We start from the raw sequence: 26,178 nt of genomic DNA on the forward strand, positions 1-26,178 counted from the left end.
AAATAGTTAGGGATCTGGTAATGAAGAATCCAAAGAGTAAATATGTCCATATATAACCGGAGCATGAAATTCAACATTTACTTTAAGCTACAGTAGTTAAATGAAACCCTTATTTTTACAAAGTACCTACAGCTCATTTGTTAACATGACAAGCTGCAACCTACAAAATAAGGGTCCATTCACACGTCCGTTTTTTCTTTCCTGATCTGTTCCGTTTTTTGCGGAACAGATCAGGACCAGATCTGGACCCATTCATTTTCAATGGGTCCTGGAAAAAATCGGACAGCACAATGTGTGCTGTCCGTTTCCGTTGTTCCGTTCCGCATGTCCGTTTAAATATAAAACATGTCCTATTCTTGTCCGCAAAATTCGGATCCTGGTACAATACAAAGTCAATGGATCCGCAAAAAACGGAAGACATTCGGATGTCATTCCGTATGTCATCCGTTTTATGCGGATTCCGTTCCTGGAAATTACATTGTAATTTTTTTTTTTTTTTTTTTTTTTCAAAGAAATCTGAACAACTTTATTTGCTTATTGAAATTTATACATGTTTCCGTTTTTTGCGGATCCGCAAAAAACGGATGACATACGGAAACATTTTCAGGAACAACGGATCCGCAAAAAACAGACCGAAAATTGGGATATAGAAAAATACTGACGTGTGAATGTAGCCTAAGGCCCCTTTCACACGGGCGAGTTTTCCGTGCGGGTGCGATCCGTGCGGCGAACGTATGGCACCCGCACTAAATCCTGACCCATTCATTTCTATGGGGCTGTGCACATGAGCGATGTTTTTAACGCATCACTTGTGCGTTCAGTTGAAATCGCAGCATGCTCTATATTTTCCGATTTTGACGTGACGCAGGCCTAATAGAAGTGAATGGGGTGTGTGAAAATAGGATGGCATCCGCAAGCAAGTACGGATGCCGTGCGATTTGCACGCATGGTTGCTAGGAGACCATCGGGATGGAGACCCGATCATTATTATTTTCCCTTATAACATGGTTATAAGGGAAAATAATAGCATTCTGAATACAGAATGCATAGTAAACCAGCGCTAGAGGGGTTAAAAAAAATAAAAAATAATTTAACTCACCTTAGTCCACTTGCTCGCGAAGCTGGCATCTCCTTGTGTCTCCGCTGCTGATGAACAGGACCTGGGGTGAGCTACTCCATTAAATAGAGCTTAAGGACCTTCGATGACGTCACTCCGGTCATCACATGATCTTTTACCATGGTGAATCACCATGGTAAAAGATCATGTGACGTACCATGTGATGACCGGAGTGACGTCATCGAAGGTCCTTAACCTGTATTTAATGGAGCAGCTCACCCCAGGTCCTGTTCATCAGCAGAGGAGACACAAGGAGATGCCGGGCTTCGCGATCAAGTGGACTAAGGTGAGTTAAATTATTTTTTATTTTTTTTAACCCCTCTAGCGCTGGTTTACTATGCGTTCTGTATTCAGAATGCTATTATTTTCCCTTATAACCATGTTATAAGGGAAAATAATACAATCTTCAGAACATCAATCCCAAGCCCGAACTTCTATGAAGAAGTTCGGGTTTGGGTACCAAACATGCGCGATTTTTCTCACGCGAGTGCAACGCATGACAATGTTTTGCACTTGCGCAGAAAAAATCGCGCATTTTCCCGCAACGCACCCGGCTCTTATCCGGGCAAAAAAACTCACGCCCGTGTGAAAGAGGCCTAAGAGTGAGCTTGGTGAATGATGAAAAAGCAGAGTGTAAGTGAACTAAGGACAAAGAGTTATTAAATGATCAATAAGGTATTTATTTACCACATTTACCAACTGATCCATAGTGTATTTCAAGCATGCAATGACCTACTGATCCCCCTTTAATGCAGGTTAAAGAATCTCATTATATCTATTTTAATACATCCCAACTGGTAATATCTAGTAAAATACAATTAATTTAGCAAATAGAGGAACAGAAAAGCACTAAGTTATTTATATTGTAGATGATCGAGTAAAACCTACTAATAAGCATAAAGTCATAGTAACTTAAAAATAAGAAATCCATGTGTAGCTCATAATGGGTCAGTAACAAAACTGTGAACGTCTTATTACAATAATTCTAACACTTTTTTATATAGTGCCAACATATTTCACAGCTCCACAAGCAGGAAGAGGAAGAAATGCACATACAAAAATGACAAATATTATTGACCATTTCTATTAGAATGAAATAAAAGCAGAGAGGATGCTGCCTATTGAAAATTACAATCTGTTAGGTACAAAGTGCTGATATTGCCTGGGAATCAGTAAAGCTGGTCATAAACTTTTGATCTATGTTGGCTGAACCAAACAATTTTGGCGTGTTCAGCCAACCATTTAAGTCTATAGTGTTCTCTGCCTTAAGGCTAAAGGGCAAAGGCTGACTGGAAGGGAGATAAGGACTGGGTATTTTGGATTGCAAAACTAAGTATTTTGAGTGTTGTTTGGCAGTGGCTTTCATCCCTTTCCCCAATCATCACATATGCCCGGGAGTCATGAAAGACATCGGTATCGGCCAAACAAGAGTTCAGTCAACAGTTATCTAGTGTGTATGGCCAGACTAAGTTATAAGTACAAAGAAGGAGTATAAATAATGCTACCTGGATATTACACATAAAAGCTATATTCTGTTATGCTGCATTTAACAACGTTAGGATGTATTTACATGTTTTTATTTTCTGTGGGAATTTTGGTAAGGATTGCAACTCCTAAGAACAATCCAAGACTTGGTAGACCACCAAAACTGCTACCACCAGATAAACTCACAGTTTTCATAAGAAATACTGTATTAACTGCATTCTAACTTCACATTAGAAAAAGTGACACCGATTTTTTGGTCCACCAATATAAAAAGACGCTATTTGTTTTAAAGTACAGTATATGCAGCCGTAAATAACCCATTACTGACAAAAGGATAGGGATAAAAAGGCAAAAATCAACTTGAACACTGAAAGTGGACATGTGAAATGTGGAATAATGCTGTTCATAATTAGAGATTTCAGACTTGTCGTTCATGGGTTGTCTGTGAAGATTGTCGTCTGATATGTGAGAAGTCAAATGACAGTTCGGACAATCGATCTCTGGAATGATCTGTGGCTTAGACTGGGCTTCTATTGATGGGTGCAGATTTGTTGTTCGGCCTAAATGACTTTTTAATGACAGGACACAAATGCGAAAACAGATCAACATTAGACAGATATCTGCCATGACATATTTGTCACACCCGTTTGTGTCACAAAAAGGTGCTAATGGTTGTCAGAAAATAGGCTAATTTGGCTTTTTCAGCCATCCAAAATCTATAGTGTATAACCATGTTAACAGGTTGTCCAGGATTAGAAAAGCATAGTTCCTTTCTTCCAAAAACAGAGTCACATCTGTCCATGGGTTATGTCTGGTATTGCAGCTCAGTTTAGTCTAAGCTGTAAGGTGGACAAACGTGGTGCTGTCTAAATTGGAGACCTTTGGAAATGAACTAAGGCAGTATGTAAAGGAAAGAAAAGGATGAAACTTTTTTAACTGTGTCTGTAACCGTCAGTCAAGCATGGTGGACAGTGCAGGCAAATGTGGAGACATTTTGCTTCTACTTCAATGGTCACCTAACATTTATTTTACAGATTCCACAAACCGTGACTCTCTAGATATGATTGAGCGGTGTATGTGTCTAGTCTGCCTGGATTCACCAACAGGGCTAGAGCTTAATGAAGCCAACAGGGCTCTGCAACTTCTTCATGGAGGAGGGTATGACAAAAATGGAGGCAATCGATGGTATGACAAACCTATGCAGGTAATTTCATATTTCATAGGTCCACTAATATCTTGTGCTGCATTAACTATAATGGGTATTACCAAGAATCTGGTCTCCAGCACATTTAGCCATCTTCCCATTATTTCATATGCAGCTATTTCTGAATAAATAGTACTACTTAAAAAAAATATAAAAATAATAATAATGTGCTTTTATATATGTTTAATCTTGTCAACCATTTCATTCTGGACTTTGTTCAGATATGTAATAAACAAAAAGCAAATACGCAGATGTTTCAAGACAAATATGCATATAGCAAAATGGACCACAGAGAATTTATGTGGGAAAAGAACCACTTCCATCTGTTCTCTGCTCCAAAATTACAAAAGTAATCAGATGAGATCCCCTTAGACCTTTTGTTTGCTAGGGTATTGGCTCATGTACAGTATATGAAAGCTCATTAAAATGAGAAAGATTTCCTTTTCCTAACCTATGAAAAACACATCAAATGTTCTCTGGATCTATTAATTTATCCTTGTGGAGATTAAATTGTACATAATGTAACACATTTAAACTTACAAACGTGCACACTATGATACATTTACTTTATGAAACTTTGATTAATTAATCACATTAGCATGTTACTCCAGCACTATCCACACATATCACATACGGTATGACCTTGAATGTACCTGTTTTTAGAGGGTCGTGAGAGGATTTGCAGGCTATAGACAACTTTGCACTGAAAATTTTTGCTATTTAAATGCAAAATAAAAAATAAATCCTAAATAGTCTTAATTAAACTCTGGTACATAGCTGGCTATTCTGCTACATCTGACAGCACACTGCTCCTGGCTGTGTTAGCTCTCTGTGCTCTCTTCTCTCAGTATTTGAGACACCAGTAGGAGGAAGGTGTCCAAGTCTTCAGAGGACAGTCCAAGTTCTTTTAAAAAGAGGCCCAATCTCTGTTAAGGAACCAGATGTTATTTGAAATTCTAGTGCAACAGTAGCTTAACTTTTGAATACATGGTGGCAAATAGTTCCAAAATATATTGTTAAAGGTAAGTGCAGAGGCTTAAAATTGATGACCTATCATTAGTATCAGATCAGTGGGGGGTCCGACTCTCTATAATTTTAAATGAGTCAGCAGCGCTCAAACGAGCAACGCTACCTCTTCAAACAGCTGATTTCCCCGCTAAAATGATATTGATGACCTATCCTGAGGGTAGGTCATAAATATTCATCCACTGCACAATCCCTTTACTGTAACTCTAGAACATTCCACTCTGTAATGCAGGAGAAGTACTGTTGCGATTGTACCCTTCTGCTCTACCAGTCCAATCAACTCCCAACTCCAACAGTTTCAATGGCTACCTGAAAACACATTACAGGATGGCCTATTATATCCCCTAATTACTCTAATCCAATTATGAAGCTTTTCCTCCACACGATATGCTCTCCTTTTCTTCTATCCCTACATAGAAATTTCACAGAGCAATGTCTGCACTATCTCACTATCCAGCATCACCATCAAGCCTTATGTAGGCCTGCATTGATGCTGGACTCCTTCTCCTGCAGGTACATGGCAAGCACACTACACCTCCTGATGGCCAACAATTCTGGCAGAACTTGGCGGCACTACCAGATACAGCAGCCCAATAACCATCACAAGTTAGATAGGCAACATTTTAGAACAAGCAAGCGGTACAAGTACTGGAATATATATACAGATAACAGTGGGGGGCACACCAACAGGGCAATAACAAATATAAGAAGGAACACCATGGAAGAAGGGGGAACTAGGGCTATCCCCCATTACATATTACTGGGAATATTACAGGACACGGGGCAGACATTCTGTGTTAGGTCCCTACATCTACATTAAAATATTCAGACAACAGTGTTGCAAGTTTTTATAGATTCACCCAATGCTGCCAATTTAATTAAAAAAAATACAATTTTAAATCCATCCTAACCTAAAATAAATTCAGTGATATTAAAATGAAAGTCTACTCTTTTCAATGTTGCCCTTAACATATAGATAATATAAAATCAATCTGACAGCAAACAGATGTCCAAACTGTAACAAAAAGAGGAAATAAAGGTCCTGCAATCTCTGAAGAACCTTCTGTATAAATAGCGATGATTGGGTCCCACCGAAGAAAGAGACAGTGAAACAGAGTAATAATAATGCAGGTTATGTTCTTTCATCATCAGACAATGAGTCTAATATAAAATATTAGACTGTAGAGCATCAATCTTCACTCTCAGGGAGAGGCACATACCCACACCATTTGTTCAGCAGCTCACCACACAAAATGACAGGCTCTGTTTCTTGCAATACTTGTTAAATTTTGAGTGTGAATAAAAAATGAAATGAAGCTAAATACAACTGGACCCAAACAAAAGATAAATAAATGACTATCTATTAAAGGTCACTGTCACCTTATGTTTGACAACTGGTTAATTTTGGATCGTGGCACCACAGGGTCCCCCTTGATACCTAGAACGGGGAACCCTATTCCCTCTTTCACAGAGCCACAAGACTGCAGCTAGAAAGTTTGAATGGAACGGTGTTGGAGCATTGATAATAGGTGGAAATTCATCCAGTTAGGATTTATGCACATGACCGCAGATTTGGTCCACATGTGGAACTATTCATTTCAATAGGGCCACAAAGGACAGGACATACCGATCCATAAAATGCGGAATGCACACAGCTGGTATCAGTCTTTTGGTGGACCGCAAAAACGGCTACGGCTGTGTGGTGCATGAGCCCTTATCCTGATAAACTGAGACTCACTTGATCTGCAATTAACATTGACTATTTTGGACTATTTTGGATATTCCATATTTTCTATACGTATGTTTTTTCAGACCTGAACAAGTAGCATTCAGTAACAATTCACAGAATGAATATAATTAATTGCTGCAAAAGTAATTGAGGGTTCACAATACCCTAAGGCTACATGCACACGACCGTGTGTGTTTTGCGGTCCGCAAATTGCGGTTCCGCCAAAAAAACGGATGACATTCCGTATGGCATCCTTTTTTTTGCGGATCCGTTTTGTTTGCGGATCCATTGTAATAATGCCTATCCTTGTCCGCAAACTAGAAAAAAATAGGACATGCACTATTTTTTTAGCGGAGCAACGGAACGGACATACTGATGCGGACAGCACACTGTGTGCTGTCCTTGTTTTTTGCGGACCCATTGAAATGAATGGGTCCGCATCCTATCCGCAAAAAAAACGGATCGGACACTGAAACAAAATACGGTCGTGTGCATGTAGCCTAACCCTGTGATGGCTAACCTCCAACACCAGCTGTGGTAAAACTACAACTCCCAAGATGCACACTTGCTTGGCTGCACAGAAATGAATGGGGCCTGCTGGGAGTTGTAGTTTCACCACAGCTGGAGTGCCGGAGGTTAGCCATCACTGCCTTAATGCTTTACCTAGATGGCTTACCACATTCATTTTCTTTTCTCATTTTGTAGTTTGTTGTGGGCAGAGATGGAGTTTGTGGAACCATATGTGAACATTCACCCTTTGATGGAATAGTCCTTGTACAGTGTACAGAACACCTGCTGAAATACATGTGAGTTCACACCATGCTTCTTCTATACGTGTAGATATTGCTATATGTTACACTGTCTTCTTCTTATTGAAATGTACTGGTTTCTATATTATTCTGTTGGTCCTCAGAATTAGTGATGAGCGGCAGGGGTCATATTCGAATTTGCGATATTTCGTCGAATATTCGAAAAAAAAATGGCATGGTAATATAACTATATTCGAAATATTCGCGAATTTTGAAGTACCTATATTCGCGATAAAAATTCGAAATTCGAATATTCGTGATCAACACTACTCAGAATGTGGCTTCTTTCTGATGAGCTGTGGGAGCATGTTTTCCAGTCATGGACACTGCTCGGTTTCACATATCGCACAGCATTATAATGATTTCTAATGCTTTGTGTCTCTGCATTACCTGGCTCCCCATAATTATTCTGAAAGCAATATGTCAGTATAATTCTGTGGAACAAGCTCAGGCAGAGGCACACAGCATTATAAATAATCAGAACGCCGTGCAGTCCTGTGAGGGAGCACACTCATCTGAAAGAGTATACACAAATGATAAATGACACAATCTTTTCAGTAACTTTATTTTACATTTTTAATAAAAAGGTTAGTCAGGGAGGTAGCACAAACTTACCTGCTACAATAATATTTATTTTTCTATTTTCTTTACTTTTTTAATTAGCATAGCACTACAAGGCATTATCTGAATAAGATCATCACAATAAATATATGACATGCTGATGTCTGCTGAATCTGTAAATCATTGCTTGCTTCATGTGAGGGTCCATCTTTCTTCAGTTTCTCAGGAAAACAATAAAATAAAGTCCTACATTAATACTTAAGAGCCAATAAACCTGAAACATGAGCTGATTTATAGAAATGGTATCATTAATTGCTATCCATATGTTACAGTATGTTATATTTTATACGGTATATACCCTGGTCCAAAAACACAGATATGTCAATACAGTATGTAAACATCACCCATGTAGCAGCACATGAGATCAGTACTCAGGGATCTAGTCTCAATTGAGTGTGTTACAATGTTAGAACATGCCTTGTGGTAATTTATTAAAAACAATTACATATAAAATAACGCTGTGTCTGCACACAAAATTATAATATACAAGGCACTTTAAAATTAATTCACACTTTGTCAACCATATGCTCTGCCCAGGCTTATTTCCTCTAATCAGGGGAGGACTGTCCATCGGGCAAATGTCAGGTGGGCCAAGACTATACTGCAGGAACAGATAAACCCCCTGGAAATACTAGTACCACTCAGATAGTGCTTTTCAATAATTATTGGAACATAATGCTTTAAAAAATAACTGCACTCACCAATAGTGCCCCTGACACTAATAGTGTAAACATAATGTCTCCCAAAAATAATTGTGCTAAGCTGATGCTGTGTCAGGGTGCCCCCCAGTAATAGTGCTCCCCCAAATCCCAACAATAGTAATAATTCTGTGCCAAAGTGCACTAAGTAGTAATAGTGCTCCTACAGTGCTCCCAACAGTAATTGTGTCCCAGAAGTAATAATGCTCCTAGTAGTAATAATTCTCTTTATAATGTGGAACAGTAGAATCCCCCCCCCCCATTCCTTTATAATGTACAAAAAAAATTCCCCGTTGTGTGGCAGTATTAAATGCCCCTATTTAATGCCCCCCATATTGCTCTTCTCCCCCACTTCTCTATAGTGTCCCACATAATGCGTGCCAGTATATAGGGCCCCCAGTAGATGGCCATATAGTGCTCCCCCCACTTCTCCATAGTGCCTCCATTATGTGTGCCAGTATATAGGGCCCCCAATAGATGCCCCCATAGTGCTCCTTCCCCCACTTCTCCATAGTGCCCCCCATAATGTGCCAGTATATAGGGCCTCCAGTAGATGACCCCATAGTGCTCCTTCCCTCCCTTCTCCATAGTGCCCCCCATAAAGTGTTAGTATATAGGGCCCCCCCCCCCCCTTCTTGCCATACTATACTAAAAATAATTAAAACAATAAACACATATACTTACCTCCTTGCTGCTTTCAGTGATGTGATGCAGGCCTCTTCTGTCCTGTGTCCTGTGCTGTACGGCTCAGGAGGTGCGGTGACGTCATCGCGCCCCCTGCAGCGGCCTCTAATAGGCTACAGGCACTAGGCCTGCAGCCTATCAGAGGAACAGGCAAGGGAGACGCCTCTCCCCTGCCCCGCCGCACCAGATGAATATAGAAATGAGCGCGTCCACAATGGAAGCGCTCATCTCTCCCGGCACTGCCGCCAGTCAGAAAGGGCTTCCCTCCTGCACTGGGCCCCTGTGCAGCCAAACCAGCTGCACAGGCAGTGTGTCTGCCCCTGTACACGGGCACACAAACATATTTCACATTCACCGCACAGCAACTGGACCTGTCTGTTTTAAAATGCCAGGACTGAATTTCAGTCCCAGTCCTTACCTGGCTCTCATTCAGATTGATGCAGTATGCAGAAGTTTTCTTGCTCTGGTCAAGTTTAAAAATGAAGCAGTTGTCTGTGACATATAAATTGAAAATTTTTAGGTAAGTACATTTAAGCTAATTATTAGACTGAGTTTCTAAATTCAGGCTTTTCGATGCCCAAATCAGAAGTGGATTCAAAAAGAGGAGAAGTGCTCACTTTATTATCCATTCCTGCACAAAAACTGCATTGTGGTGAAACTAACCTCGCCACTGGGTTTTGGAGGGGCCTGTTTGCCAGCCTCTTGCCTCAGGATTATGGCCCATATACTAACTTTGAAGGAAAAGACAGACCGGCCGCACAGCTTAAATCTGTGGAACTGTTTTGGGCAGGAAAGCCATGCTTGTGGATGGTCAAATGTGACTTTCATGGAATTCGGGAACCCCTGCTCGGGTCTGGGTGATTTTTGGATATGTTGTTCGCCCAGATCAGAGCTATCCATGGATGTATACATTATGGGGATATGTGGGGTTTTGAGGTGTTTTCTGGAGCCCTTGGGAAGCACTAGGAGCATCCATGAACGGAGGTACCCAGTCGGGATGCCAGGAGATCCGTTACATGCATAAAATTACATTAATGGGAAACCCAGCCTTAATGACTAATTGAATTTACCAGCTAAATCACAGGCTAGGTTTACACCTAGCAGTACTATGAAAATTGTAGATTCACACTGAAGGCATCAAAACTATAAATTAACACATGTGGAATTATATACATAACAAAAAAGTGTGAAACAACTGAAAATATGTCATATTCTAGGTTCTTCAAAGTAGCCACCTTTTGCTTTGATTATTGCTTTGCACACTCTTGGCATTCTCTTGATGAGCTTCAAGAGGTAGTCACCGGAAATGGTCTTTCAACAGTCTTGAAGGAGTTCCCAGAGATGCTTAGCACTTGTTGGCCCTTTTGCCTTCACTCTGCGGTCCAGCTCACCCCAAACCATCTCGATTGGGTTCAGGTCCGGTGACTGTGGAGGCCAGGTCATCTGGCGCAGCACCCCATCACTGTCCTTCATGGTCAAATAGCCCTTACACAGCCTGGAGGTGTGTTTGGGGTTATTGTCCTGTTGAAAAATAAATTATGGTCCAACTAAACGGAAACCAGATGGAATAGCATGCCGCTGCAAGATGCTGTGGTAGCCATGCTGGTTCAGTATGCCTTCAATTTTGAATAAATCCCAAACAGTGTCACCAGCAAAGCACCCCCACACCATCACACCTCCTCCTCCATGCTTCAAGGTGGGAACCAGGCATGTAGAGTCCATCCGTTCACCTTTTCTGCATCGCACAAAGACACGGTGGTTGGAACCAAAGATCTCAAATTTGGACTCATCAGACCAAATCACAGATTTCCACTGGTCTAATGTCCATTCCTTGTGTTCTTTAGCCCAAACAAGTCTCTTCTGCTTGTTGCCTGTCCTTAGCAGTGGTTTCATATTCTACCATGAAGGCCTGATTCACACAGTCTCCTCTTAACAGTTGTTCTAGAGATGTGTCTGCTGCTAGACACATCTTAAGCGCTGCCCCCCCCCCCCCCCCCTTAAGATTTTAGGTCACAGTGGACCAATTTAGAGAGTGCTGGCTACCGAGTAGCAGCTGGTAGGTTAGCAAGTGACTGCACTGCCACCAGAAGGCAGCATAGCAAAGGACTGTGCTGCTATCAGAATATAACTGTATGAATCGAAGGTCTCAGACAGGTAGCAGGCAGCGAGCGCAGCAATTGCACCACCACTAACTTCACAATACAGTGCCAACAGGCACCAATACTGTACAGCCAGCTAACAGTGTAGCTAGCAACCGCTAGACATTAGCAGATACAAAGTATCCATTTCAGCAGGTATTAAAACAATTAGCCAGCCATTCAAAGCTACAGTTGCCACTGCCAAACGGCTGTCAGTAGATGAATATATCCAGTACAGCACCGCAAAGGTCCACTGATGAGAGTTTTAAATAATTTAGGTAGGTTAGTTATACGTTTTCACCATTTATTAAACTAAAACTTAATAAAAGTTAATTTTTACTAAATAAAAATCACAAAATAATAAAAAAAAAAAGCGCACGTCAAGAGTAGGCAACCAGTAGTCTAACAACTAAATGTAAAATACAACATACAGTAAGCATCACAGATCCTCGGGTAGATCACTGCTCTAGAGGTGACATCAGCACAAGAACTGTGGGCCCCAAGCTTCATGAAAAGGGGTTTTCATGACTGTACACAAGCCTAAACTGTTGTCAAGCAGTATTATGTTTTAAAAATATAGCTCCCAGTGGCTTAGGCCTCTTTCACACTTGCGTTGTCCGGATCCGGCGTGTACTCCACTTGCCAGAATTACACGCCGGATCCGGAAAAACGCAAGTGTACTGAAAGCATTTGAAGACGGATCCGTCTTCAAAATGCTTTCAGTGTTACTATGGCAGCCAGGACGCTATTAAAGTCCTGGTTGCCATAGTAGGAGCGGGGAGCGGGGGAGCGGTATACTTACCATCCGTGCGGCTCCCGGGGCGCTCCAGAGTGACGTCAGAGCGCCCCATGCGCATGGTTGACGTGCCATGCGATCACGTCATCCATGCGCCTGGGGCGCCCTGACGTCACTCTGGAGCACCCCGGGAGCCGCACGGACGGTAAGTATACTGCTCCCTCGCTCCCCGCTACACTTTACCATGGCTGCCGGGACTTTAGCGTCCCGGCAGCCATGGTAACCATTCTAAAAAAGCTAAATGTCGTATCCGGCAATGCGCCGAAACGACGTTTAGCTTAAGCCCGGATCCGGATCAATGCCTTTCAATGTGCATTCATTCCGGATCCGGCCTTGCGGCAAGTCTTCAGTTTTTTTGGCCGGAGCAAAAAGCTCAGCATGCTGCGCTATTTTCTCCGGCCAAAAAACGTTCCGTTCCGGAACTGAAGACATCCTGATGCATCCTGAACGGATTTCACTCCATTCAGAATGCATTAGGATAATCCTGATCAGGATTCTTCCGGCATAGAGCTCCGACGACGGAACTCTATGCCGGAAGACCATAACGCAGGTGTGAAAGTAAAAAAGGAAGCCATACTGACTCTCACGTATCCTCTGCCGCTGCCACTTCCTATTCCCGGCTTGACACTCCAGAATGCCCACTCAGTCAATCACCGGCTGTACATGTACATCCTGTATGGTACTATGTAATAAAGCACTGCACCTGGACGGTCAACATATAAAATATGGGCAGCGTTGAGAAGATTAAAGGGGTTGTCCAGGGTTTGAAAAACATGGCTGCTGTATTCCAAACACAGCCCTACACCTTTCCATTGCTTGATTCTGGCATTGCAGTGCAGCTCCACTGAAGTAGATGAGGCTCAGCTGTAATACCACACACAACCTGTGGACAGGGGTGGTGCTATTTTTTGGAAGAAAGCAGACATCTTTTTCTACTCCTAGAGAATCGCTTTAAAAGGGTCTCCTCACAATAGTGTTTAATAAGCTCTTAATCATAGGCCATGTCTTAAAGCACCCATAATCCTGATAATGGGACAGCCTGATGAAACGGAAAGTGCTCCCAGCCGCTGAACCCCCACTAATTACTTTTATCAAGTCTAAGATACTATCGTTGTTTCTATCTTTGGCATACTATAAAAATTCTGTACTGTCCTTTTTTGTAATAAAGTGTTTTGCTCACAATATAATCTTGAATTTTACCTATTGTGTAAAATCACTGTTCTCCATCTTCCATTGGAACCGCTGGATAATATTCCTCTGTAGTTCTACAGCATCATTTTACCCGACAGGATTAACAAACTTATCCTGGATAAAGCCCCCATAAGTCGCTCAAAAATTCATAACAAGTAATGAGCAATCGCAATAATAAATTAATATGGTATTACCGACTGAATGGCTTAAATTACAGCCTTGTAGGTTCTGCTGTTCATTTACCGTCTGGCAGAATAAGTGGTATTACACATATTCTCATCCGGAAATCTGCAATCTTTGTAAGTGGAAGACTAAATATAATGCTGCATTGAATCCCGTGGTCTTCCCAACATAGGTGCATCATTTCCACAATACCAGCTAAATGTCAGAGACACAATTTACTCAACTGCCTAAGTGAAGGAGTACAATTTTGTTTTAAATAAAAGCTGTATGTTCCACATGACTTATAGCATATGAGAAACAGTATTAACTTAGGAGGTAATTAATGCAGTTTATGAAGACCCAAATGGTATCAAGTCGGAAATTACTTTTCCTTAAAGGGAACCTGTCACATTGGAAAAGCAGTCCATTCTGCCGGCAGCAAGTCAGGGAAGGAGGATATAAAGTTTTGTGAGAAAAGGTTCAGCATAATTTGAAATTCATTGAGCTAAAGGTCCTTTTACATGCACTGATCATCAGGCATATTATCAGGAATGAAGCAGCTACACAGGAACCATGATTTTAAATGCCGGCAGAACAATATGATCGCCCAATGAAGAAGGGTTTGCTGGTTCATCAGGTGATTTCCGACACCTTTTACACAGGCCAATTATCGGGAATGATCATTTATACAAATGCTCATCCCCCAGTAATCTGCCTGATTATCGGTCCCTGTAAAAGGACCTTAAACCTCTAATCATTCTAGGTTTAGGAGACCAGTGGACAGTGGTTATCTGTGAGTGACAGCTATCACTGTATGCAGACTCCTACAAGAAAGGTTATGGTCAACGACTGCCCACTGGACCTGTAAGCACAGAATGAACATAGGGTTTGATCAATAAATTACAACTTAAACTTAAAGGGGTATTCCCATCTCAGACATTGGGGGCATATCGCTAGGCCAGATCTCCACTGGTCCCCATTATAGTGAATAGGGCCAGATGGACTTCCAGCAGCGCACGGTAGTCACGGATCCAGCAGGCTATTACCCTACTGGAACATCCTGCTGGAACTATTAACGCCAGTGTGAATCAGGTCTAAGGTGAAATTATACAGATTTTTAGGATAAGATCTTGTATTATTGTTTATGGCTCTGGTTTGGGTGTCCGTTATTTTTGCCCATTCCTTGTTTGGTAAAAAGTCTAGTAAAACCCTAATAAATCTCTCCTTTTCTGAAATTTTCAGGAAAAACAGTCCCAAAAAACTAGTAAGGGCAGACTCTGTGAGTGAACTCCCTGCACCTCGAAGGCTTAGGTGGAAATGCTCCCCAGAAATTCAGGGCCACTTAGCATCATCAGCTGAAAAACTTCAAAGGTATGTACTGTATAGCGATGATAGACAAGATTTATTGATTATCCTCATATATCTGCCACTAGCACCAACTCTAACTGACAGTAAAAGAGAGATACAGGGCTAGAGAATTGAGTGATATTATTTTTTTATATTTTTTAATGCTACAAAGGTTCATAAAAAACAGCTCACCTCTGCGGCCATGTTTAATCTGCTTGAACGTTGAGTTGCATTTAAAATATATTGCACTACTTGGCCTGTCCATAAGTTACCACATGTACAGACACAGCCATATTATTAAGGCTTGTTACATACATTTGGTGGTGGTAGTACTGCCTTCCCATCAGGCTTCTTCCCACCAAAGTCATATTCAGACAAAGATTAAATGGAGAGGTGGCCATTCATATCGCTCTTACCATTCAACTCAATAGGTGTTACAGAAAAAACTAACTGCCTCACCTTGTGGATCGGGGTCACAAAGGTAGAAGCCCACCATTTCAGTAATTTTAGGCACATAAAGCTGACCGCATACGCCAGGGTTCAGCAACCTTCGGCACTCCAACTGTTCTGAAACTACAACTCCCAGAATCCTTCTTTCAAACTCCCAGCCAAGTGTGTATGGTGGGATTGTAGTTTCACAGCAGCTAGAGTGCCATTGCTAATCTCTGCCATTCACCATGTATGTTTTAGTGAAACCAGAGGAACACAATGTACAAAATATAAGGGCATCTGTCAGCAGATTTGTACCTATGAAACTAGTTGACCTGTTACATGTGCACTTGGCAGCTGAAGATATCTGTGATGGTCCCATGTTCATATATATTGAGAAAAATTATGTTTAATGACCATCTAGGAGCAACGAGGGCATTGCCATTACTCCTAGAGGCTCTGCTCTCTTTACAACTACCACACCCTCTGCACTTTAATTGACTTTAGGAGAAGTCAGGCCAGGCATGATAATGCTTTCCCTGCCTGGCCCTGTTAATCACAGCACAGGGGGTGCGGCAGTTGCAGAGAAAGCAGAGCCTCTAGGAGTAATAACAACACCCCCATTGCTCCCTGAGGCTCATTTGCATATAAAAAATAAAACATTCTCAGCAATGTGGACACATATGAACATGGGACCAACACAGATGTCTTAGCTGCCAAGTGCACATCTAACAGATCAGCCAGTTTCATAGATTCAAAACTGCTGACAGATGCCTTTTAATAATCCTGGTGATCATGTGGCTGATTGCTGGGTTTACACAGATCACAAAGTCAGCAATGATTAAATATAATATTCTCTATGCAGCCCTTAACTGGTGCTTGGAGAACAAACTCATTTATTGAGGTCAACATTTGTTTTTCTTCAGAATTTGGGCAGAAAATATATTTTTTTAAAGGGTTCATAAATTAGGTTGAATTTTGAGGGGAACATGTGCCAACAAGCTATGTAAGTGGAAGAGGTGATGTAGTTCTAAGTTTGTGTACATAAGCCCTATTTTATTTGTCTTTTTACAGGATAGTGAATAATCTGGATTTCACAGTCTATAGATTCAAAGGTTATGGAAAAGAGTTTATAAAAATGCAGAAGATGAGCCCGGATGCTTTTATTCAGCTTTCTCTACAGTTAGCATTTTATAGGTGAGTAAAACGTATTTTTAAATGGAATCTGTTACCAGCGTCCTCCCAATGCGACTGTCTGCATAGACACATAGCTGTGGTTCACATGCCCATGTCCATGCAAATAGCGGGATAGGGAGGTCACCGGTGAAAGATTCCCTTGAGAAATATCAGCTCACAATACAAGGGGTCTTATGTAAAGTATTCTGGGTTTACTAGAATTAGCTCATATCAAGCAGCCACATTATTGCAAAAATACATGATTTGGACTTATATATCATGCATAAGGGAAATACATTTGCTGACATTTGTACACTATGGGCCAGATTTATCATTAGCTCAGGTCAGAATAATGGAGTGAAAAAGTCCCCAAAAAATTCGCAAACGCTAAAACTGCGCACAAATTTGCAACTTTTTTCTGCTCTGCACTATGCTCGCCAGTTTTCTGAAAGTGGGCGTGTTTTCTAATGTAAATGAATCTGTAGACAGATTTACTATTGTGACTACTTAAAAAGTCGCAAAAAAGTCGCAAATTCACTCCAGTGAGGACCATGCTTATCTTATGAGACTTTTGAATAGAACATGCGACTTTTTCATAAAAACGTGCGACTTTTTCGTAAAGATGTGCGACTTTTGTAAAGCTGCTTACTGACGGATAAACCTCTACCGTCAAACCACATTTATTACAGTCTTAAAGGGCCGATCATAAATCTGATTTGGCTAAAACTGACTTTAGCCATATGTGAAAGTGGAGTGAGCTGTCAGAGTCATGATAAATCTGGCCCTATAAGTGGTCAGAAGGCTTGCATTTAGTAATAGCAGCCTTTTGGCTACATGCACACGACCGTTGTGTGTTTTGCGGTCCGCAAATCGCGGATCCGCAAAACACGGTTGGCGTTCGTGTGCATTCCATAATTTGCGTAACGGCACTGGCAGCCTTTAATATAACTGTCCAATAGGACAGGTTATATTGTTTTTGCGGACCACGGAACGGAGTAACGGATACGTACAGCACACGGAGCCCAGCTGAGTGGCGGCCATTGCTGCTTTGGTGCTGTGCTGGTGAGTTGGTGGGGCCCAGTGCTAGGGTGGCTTTGCCAGACAGCGGGGGGTGCTGTTTGACTGCTGGGTCCCACTGCTGGGTCCCGCTGCCTTCCGGTGTGGTGTTGCGGCGCCGGTGCGCCAAATTTAGAGTAGGTTCCCATTCAAAGAGGCAACATTGTCGTGTTGAGTAGGCCTATTCTTTTTGATCAAATTGTATACTAATGCCTCATGTACAGCATGCAGCATAGGGATAGGTGTAACGGCACCGGTTAGGCAGACAAGGGGTTAAGATCCGTTTAGGCGATATGCCCCTTTCCGAGAGACAGGCACAGCTACCGCAGGACACCAAACTCCCGAACTGGATACAAAATAGCACTCCAAACTGGAACCTCGCGGATAGCTGTCAGCAGACGAACAGGAAAAGGATCCAATCAGCTTACACTCCTGGCAATCAGTCTCCAACAGCATACAGGGAATCCCCCCAATAACGAGACAAGGCTCCGTCTTGAGGGTCAGCAGTGATCTGACTGTACTTCAAGTACAGCCTCTTTTATTGATAAAAACCAAACATAGTACTGCCCACAGGGTTTTGAAATCCAACCAATCAGTAATTCACAACACACACAATGCAAATACAGCAACCAATCGTTCCCGCCCCCTAGAGGACCAGAAGGGAGATTGCGACACAGAACAGATACAACACATCCCCACAATGCATCATGGTTTCCTCCTCTCTGCCTGGGAGACGACCGAAGACAATCCAATTATCTCTCAGGACAAAGGGGAGATCACCAATACACATGTGGAGACAACAGGACCGGAATCACCACCCAAACACACAATGGCACACCCCCACAGCAAACACAGACATTTAACATATCCCCAGATAGCTCAAATCTGAGTGCATATCATTAGGTGAATGGCACTCAGACCACACGAATACAATAATATTAGCTATCTGGGTGCCCTCACATAACATACAATTTAACCGAACGCATAATAACATAAAATACAATTCTACAGACAGATTTAAGCTGTGTCTGTTTTCTCCTTTAAAGTTACTATGGGCCATAATCCTGAGGCAAGAGGCTTTTAAACAACCCTCTCCAAAACCCAGTGGCGAGGTTGGTTTCGCCACACAAGGTATATGATAAATTGCACTGAGAAGCGATATTATTTATTCTGAGAAGCAGTTATTAGATAAAAGCATAGTATTGAGGATGTGCAATCCAGTTTCACTCTTATATTTTACACACAGCAATTAGAAGATTGCTATGGTGCTTGCATATTGAAAGGGGGTGTCTCTGATGAGAAATCCTCTTTAACTAAATGAAGATATGATGCTTGTGGTATAAAAGCATGCAAATATACAAGCTACATTTTTGTACAATGTTATATTGTACCACGTAAATTTAATAGAAGTAATTATGTTTAGTAAACAGCAATGCTGGAAACGGATAAAGTGTTCGCCTTGTATTGTTTTTTCTTATTCCCTTCTATGTAGATGCCACAGAAAGCTTGTCCCAACATATGAGAGTGCCTCTATTCGCCGCTTTCGAATGGGGAGAGTAGACAACATAAGATCATCCACTGCGGAAGCTTTGGCATTTGTAAAGGCAGTGGTGGATGATAAAGCTACAATACCAGTAAGTTCACTTCTGAATTTTAAAACCATGTACATTCCACACACTAAAGAAGTGCTCAAATGCAGAAAAATGTGAAATGGCTAAATGCTTAATATTAATAGTGGGGAGCTCCCAACAAAGGGCCCCTTATATGACTTACCTGTGCTCTAATAGGCCACATGAAGGCATCTTGCCGAGTTGGAAAAAAAAACCTTTAAAGGGGTGTTCCAAGATTTTTATACTGATGACCTATCCTCTCGTGAGCACTGCGGCCTTCTCACTGCTTTCCCTGGGCCATGTGATGTCATATTCATGTATCACGTGGCCTAGGAGCATCTCAGCCCCTTTTCAAGTGAAGGGGGTTGAGCACAATGCCAATCACAGCCGCTATACAATTTACAGTTGTGGCCAAAAGTTTTGAGAATTACATAAATATTGGAAATTGGAAAAGTTGCTGCTTAAGTTTTTATAATAGCAATTTGCATATACTCCAGAATGTTATGAAGAGTGATCAGATGAATTGCATAGTCCCTCTTTGCCATGAAAATTAACTTAATTCCCAAAAAAACTTTCCACTGCATTTCATTGCTGTCATTAAAGGACCTGCTGAGATCATTTCAGTAATCGTCTTGTTAACCACTTCAGCCCCGCTAGGTGAAACCCCCTTCATGACCAGGCCACTTTTTACACTTCGGCACTACACTACTTTCACCGTTTATCGCTCGGTCATGCAACTTACCACCCAAATGAATTTTACCTCCTTTTCTTCTCACTAATGGAGCTTTCATTTGGTGGTATTTTATTGCTGCTGACATTTTTACATTTTTTGTTATTAATCAAAATGTAACGATTTTTTTGCAAAAAAATGACATTTTTCACTTTCAGCTGTGAAATTTTGCAAAAAAAACGACATCCATATATAAATTTTTCACTAAATTTATAGTTCTACATGTCTTTGATAAAAAAAAAATGTTTGGGCAAAAAAAAAATGGTTTGGGTAAAAGTTATAGCATTTACAAACTATGGTACAAAAATGTGAATTTCCGCTTTTTGAAACGGCTCTGATTTTCTGAGCACCTGTCATGTTTCCTGAGGTTCTACAATGCCCAAACAGTAGAAAAACCCCACAAATGACCCCATTTCGGAAAGTAGACACCCTAAGGTATTCGCTGATGGGCATAGTGAGTTCATAGAACTTTTTATTTTTTGTCACAAGTTAGCGGAAAATGATGATGATTTTTTTTATTTTTTTTTTTCTTACAAAGTCTCATATTCCACTAACTTGCGACAAAAAATAAAAAATTCTAGGAACTCACCATGCCCCTCACAGAATACCTTGGGGTGTCTTCTTTCCAAAATGGGGTCACTTGTGGGGTAGTTATACTGCCCTGGCAATTTAGGGGCCCAAATGTGTGAGAAGAACTTTGCAATCAAAATGTGTAAAAAATGCCCTGCAAAATCCGAAAGGTGCACTTTGGAATATGTGCCCCTTTGCCCACCTTGGCAGCAAAAAAGTGTGACACATCTGGTATCGCCGTACTCAGGAGAAGTTGGGCAATGTGTTTTGGGGTGTCATTTTACATATACCCATGCTGGGTGAGAAAAATATCTTGGTCAAATGCCAACTTTGTATAAAAAAATTGTAAAAGTTGTCTTTTGCCAAGATATTTCTCTCACCCAGCATGGGTATATGTAAAATGACAGCCCAAAACACATTCCCCAACTTCTCCTGAGTACGGCGATACCACATGTGTGACACTTTTTTGCTGCCAAGGTGGGCAAAGGGGCGCATATTCCAAAGTGCACCTTTCGGATTTCACCGGTCATTTCTTACACATTTTGATTGCAAAGTTCTTCTCACACATTTGGGCCCCTAAATTGCCAGGGCAGTATAACTACGCCACAAGTGACCCCATTTTGGAAAGAAGACACCCTAAGGTATTCCTTGAGGGGCACTGCGAGTTCCTAGAATTTTTTATTTTTTGTCACAAGTTAGCGGAAAATGATGATTTTTTTTTTTTTCTCTTTTTTCCTTACAAAGTCTCATATTCCACTAACTTGCGACAAAAAATAAAAAATTCTAGGAACTCGCCATGCCCCTCACGGAATACCATGGGGTGTCTTCTTTCCAAAATGGGGTCACTTGTGGCGTAGTTATACTGCCCTGGCAATTTAGGGGCCCAAATGTGTGAGAAGTACTTTGCAATCAAAATCTGTAAAAAATGACCGGTGAAATCCGAAAGGTGCACTTTGGAATATGTGCCCCTTTGCCCACCTTGGCATCAAAAAAGTGTCACACATCTGGTATCGCCGTACTCAGGAGAAGTTGGGGAATGTGTTTTGGGCTGTCATTTTACATATACCCATGCTGGGTGAGAGAAATATCTTGGCAAAAGACAACTTTTCCAATTTTTTTATACAAAGTTGGCATTTGACCAAGATATTTTTCTCACCCAGCATGGGTATATGTAAAATGACACCCCAAAACACATTGCCCAACTTCTCCTGAGTACGGCGATACCAGATGTGTCACACTTTTTTGCTGCCAAGGTGGGCAAAGGGGCACATATTCCAAAGTGCACCTTTCGGATTTTGCAGGGCATTTTTTACACATTTTGATTGCAAAGTTCTTCTCACACATTTGGGCCCCTAAATTGCCAGGGCAGTATAACTACGCCACAAGTGACCCCATTTTGGAAAGAAGACACCCTAAGGTATTCCTTGAGGGGCACTGCGAGTTCCTAGAATTTTTTATTTTTTGTCACAAGTTAGCGGAAAATGATGATTTATTTTTTTTTCTCTTTTTTCCTTACAAAGTCTCATATTCCACTAACTTGCGACAAAAAATAAAAAATTCTAGGAACTCGCCATGCCCCTCACGGAATACCATGGGGTGTCTTCTTTCCAAAATGGGGTCACTTGTGGCGTAGTTATACTGCCCTGGCAATTTAGGGGCCCAAATGTGTGAGAAGTACTTTGCAATCAAAATCTGTAAAAAATGACCGGTGAAATCCGAAAGGTGCACTTTGGAATATGTGCCCCTTTGCCCACCTTGGCATCAAAAAAGTGTCACACATCTGGTATCGCCGTACTCAGGAGAAGTTGGGGAATGTGTTTTGGGCTGTCATTTTACATATACCCATGCTGGGTGAGAGAAATATCTTGGCAAAAGACAACTTTTCCAATTTTTTTATACAAAGTTGGCATTTGACCAAGATATTTTTCTCACCCAGCATGGGTATATGTAAAATGACACCCCAAAACACATTGCCCAACTTCTCCTGAGTACGGCGATACCAGATGTGTCACACTTTTTTGCTGCCAAGGTGGGCAAAGGGGCACATATTCCAAAGTGCACCTTTCGGATTTTGCAGGGCATTTTTTACACATTTTGATTGCAAAGTTCTTCTCACACATTTGGGCCCCTAAATTGCCAGGGCAGTATAACTACGCCACAAGTGACCCCATTTTGGAAAGAAGACACCCCAAGGTATTCCGTGAGGGGCATGGCGAGTTCCTAGAATTTTTTATTTTTTGTCGCAAGTTAGTGGAATATGAGACTTTGTAAGGAAAAAAGAAAAAAAAAAGAAAAATCATCATTTTCCGCTAAATTGTGACAAAAAATAAAAAATTCTAGGAACTCGCCGTGCCCCCCACGGAATACCTTGGGGTGTCTTCTTTCCAAAATGGGGTCACTTGTGGCGTAGTTATACTGCCCTGGCAATTTAGGGGCCCAAATGTGTAAGAAGTACCTTGAAATCAAAATGTGTAAAAAATGGCCTGCGAAATCTGAAAGGTGCCCCTTTGCCCACCTTGGCTGCAAAAAAGTGTCACACATCTGGTATCGCCGTACTCAGGAGAAGTTGGGGAATGTGTTTTGGGGGGTCATTTTACATATACCCATGCTGGGTGAGAGAAATATCTTGGCAAAAGACAACTTTTCCCATTTTTTTTATACAAAGTTGGCATTTGACCAAGATATTTCTCTCACCCAGCATGGGTATATGTAAAATGACACCCCAAAACACATTGCCCAACTTCTCCTGAGTACGGCGATACCAGATGTGTGACACTTTTTTGCAGCCTAGATGCGCAAAGGGGCCCAAATTCCTTTTAGGAGGGCATTTTTAGACATTTGGATCCCAGACTTCTTCTCACACTTTCGGGCCCCTAAAAAGCCAGGGCAGTATAAATACCCCACATGTGACCCCACTTTGGAAAGAAGACACCCCGAGGTATTCAATGAGGGGCCTGGCGAGTTCCTAGAATTTTTTTTTTTTTGCATAAGTTAGCGGATATTGATTTTTTTTGTTTTTTTTCTCACAAAGTCTCACTTTCCGCTAACTTAGGACAAAAATTTCAATCTTTCATGGACTCAATATGCCCCTCACGGAATACCTTGGGGTGTCTTCTTTCCGAAATGGGGTCACATGTGGGGTATTTATACTGCCCTGGCTTTTTAGGGGCCCTAAAGCGTGAGAAGTCTGGAATATAAATGTCTAAAAATGTTTACGCATTTGGATTCCGTGAGGGGTATGGTGCGTCCATGTGAGATTTTATTTTTTGACACAAGTTAGTGGAATATGAGACTTTGTAAGAAAAAACGAAAACAAAAACAAACAAAAAATTTCCGCTAACTTGTGCCAAAAAAAATGGCTGAATGGAGCCTTACCAGGGGGGGAGTGATCAATGACAGGGGGGTGATCACCCATATAGACTCCCTGATCACCCCCCTGTCATTGATCACCCCCCCTGTAAGGCTCCATTCAGACATCCGCATGATTTTTTACGGATCCATGGATACATGGATCGGATCCACAGAACGCATGCGGACGTCTGAATGGAGCCTTACAGGGGGGTTATCAATGACAGGGGGTGATCAGGGTAATCACCCCCCTGTCACTGATCACCCCCCCTGTAAGGCTCCATTCAGACGTCCGCATGATTTTTACGGATCCATGGATACATGGATCGGATCCACAGAACGCATGCGGACGTCTGAATGGAGCCTTACAGGGGGGTTATCAATGACAGGGGGTGATCAGGGTAATCACCCCCCTGTCACTGATCACCCCCCCTGTAAGGCTCCATTCAGACATCCGCATGATTTTTTACGGATCCATGGATACATGGATCGGATCCACAGAACGCATGCGGACGTCTGAATGGAGCCTTACAGGGGGGTTATCAATGACAGGGGGTGATCAGGGTAATCACCCCCCTGTCACTGATCACCCCCCCTGTAAGGCTCCATTCAGACGTCCGCATGATTTTTACGGATCCATGGATACATGGATCGGATCCACAGAACGCATGCAGACGTCTGAATGGAGCCTTACAGGGGGGTTATCAATGACAGGGGGTGATCAGGGTAATCAGGGTGATCACCCCCCTGTCACTGATCACCCCCCCTGTAAGGCTCCATTCAGACATCCGCATGATTTTTTACGGATCCATGGATACATGGATCGGATCCACAAAACGCATGCGGACGTCTGAATGGAGCCTTACAGGGGGGGTGATCAGTGACAGGGGGGTGATTACCCTGATCACCCCCTGTCATTGATAACCCCCCTGTAAGGCTCCATTCAGACGTCCGCATGCGTTTTGTGGATCCGATCCATGTATCCATGGATCCGTAAAAAATCATGCGGACGTCTGAATGGAGCCTTACAGGGGGGTTATCAATGACAGGGGGTGATCAGGGTAATCAGGGTGATCACCCCCCTGTCACTGATCACCCCCCCTGTAAGGCTCCATTCAGACATCCGCATGATTTTTTACGGATCCATGGATACATGTATCGGATCCACAAAACGCATGCGGACGTCTGAATGGAGCCTTACAGGGGGGTTATCAATGACAGGGGGTGATCAGGGTAATCACCCCCCTGTCACTGATCACCCCCCCTGTAAGGCTCCATTCAGACGTCCGCATGATTTTTACGGATCCATGGATACATGGATCGGATCCACAGAACGCATGCAGACGTCTGAATGGAGCCTTACAGGGGGGTTATCAATGACAGGGGGTGATCAGGGTAATCAGGGTGATCACCCCCCTGTCACTGATCACCCCCCTGTAAGGCTCCATTCAGACATCCGCATGATTTTTTACGGATCCATGGATACATGGATCGGATCCACAGAACGCATGCGGACGTCTGAATGGAGCCTTACAGGGGGGTTATCAATGACAGGGGGTGATCAGGGTAATCAGGGTGATCACCCCCCTGTCACTGATCACCCCCCCTGTAAGGCTCCATTCAGACATCCGCATGATTTTTTACGGATCCATGGATACATGGATCGGATCCACAGAACGCATGCGGACGTCTGAATGGAGCCTTACAGGGGGGTTATCAATGACAGGGGGTGATCAGGGTAATCAGGGTGATCACCCCCCTGTCACTGATCACCCCCCCTGTAAGGCTCCATTCAGACGTCCGCATGATTTTTACGGATCCATGGATACATGGATCGGATCCGTAAAAATCATGCGGACGTCTGAATGGAGCCTGACAGGGGGGTGATCAATGACAGGGGGTGATCAGGGAGTGTATATGGGTGATCACCCCCCTGTAAGGCTCCATTCAGACGTCCGCATGATTTTTACGGATCCATGGATACATGGATCGGATCCGTAAAAATCATGCGGACGTCTGAATGGAGCCTGACAGGGCGGTGATCAATGACAGGGGGTGATCAGGGAGTGTATATGGGTGATCACCCGCCTGTCATTGATCACCCCCCTGTAAGGCTCCATTCAGACGTCCGCATGATTTTTACGGATCCATGGATACATGGATCGGATCCGTAAAAATCATGCGGACGTCTGAACGGAGCCTGACAGGGGGGTGATCAATGACAGGGCGGTGATCAATGACAGGGGGGTGAT

General features: G+C 42.3%; 1 protein-coding gene across 1 annotated transcript in view; it reads left to right on the forward strand.

The window, feature by feature from the left end:
* Positions 1-26,178, forward strand: part of CHAT (choline O-acetyltransferase) — a 115,687-nt gene that overhangs the window by 53,494 nt on the left and 36,015 nt on the right. The window contains exons 8-12 of the mRNA XM_044299573.1: positions 3,637-3,806; positions 7,267-7,367; positions 14,903-15,031; positions 16,511-16,633; positions 19,161-19,302. Of these exons, the coding sequence (XP_044155508.1) occupies positions 3,637-3,806; positions 7,267-7,367; positions 14,903-15,031; positions 16,511-16,633; positions 19,161-19,302 (665 nt within the window). The remainder of the gene's footprint in view (positions 1-3,636; positions 3,807-7,266; positions 7,368-14,902; positions 15,032-16,510; positions 16,634-19,160; positions 19,303-26,178) is intronic.

Source organism: Bufo gargarizans, chromosome 6, assembly GCF_014858855.1.
Source record: "Bufo gargarizans isolate SCDJY-AF-19 chromosome 6, ASM1485885v1, whole genome shotgun sequence".
Taxonomy (NCBI): Eukaryota; Metazoa; Chordata; class Amphibia; order Anura; family Bufonidae; genus Bufo; species Bufo gargarizans.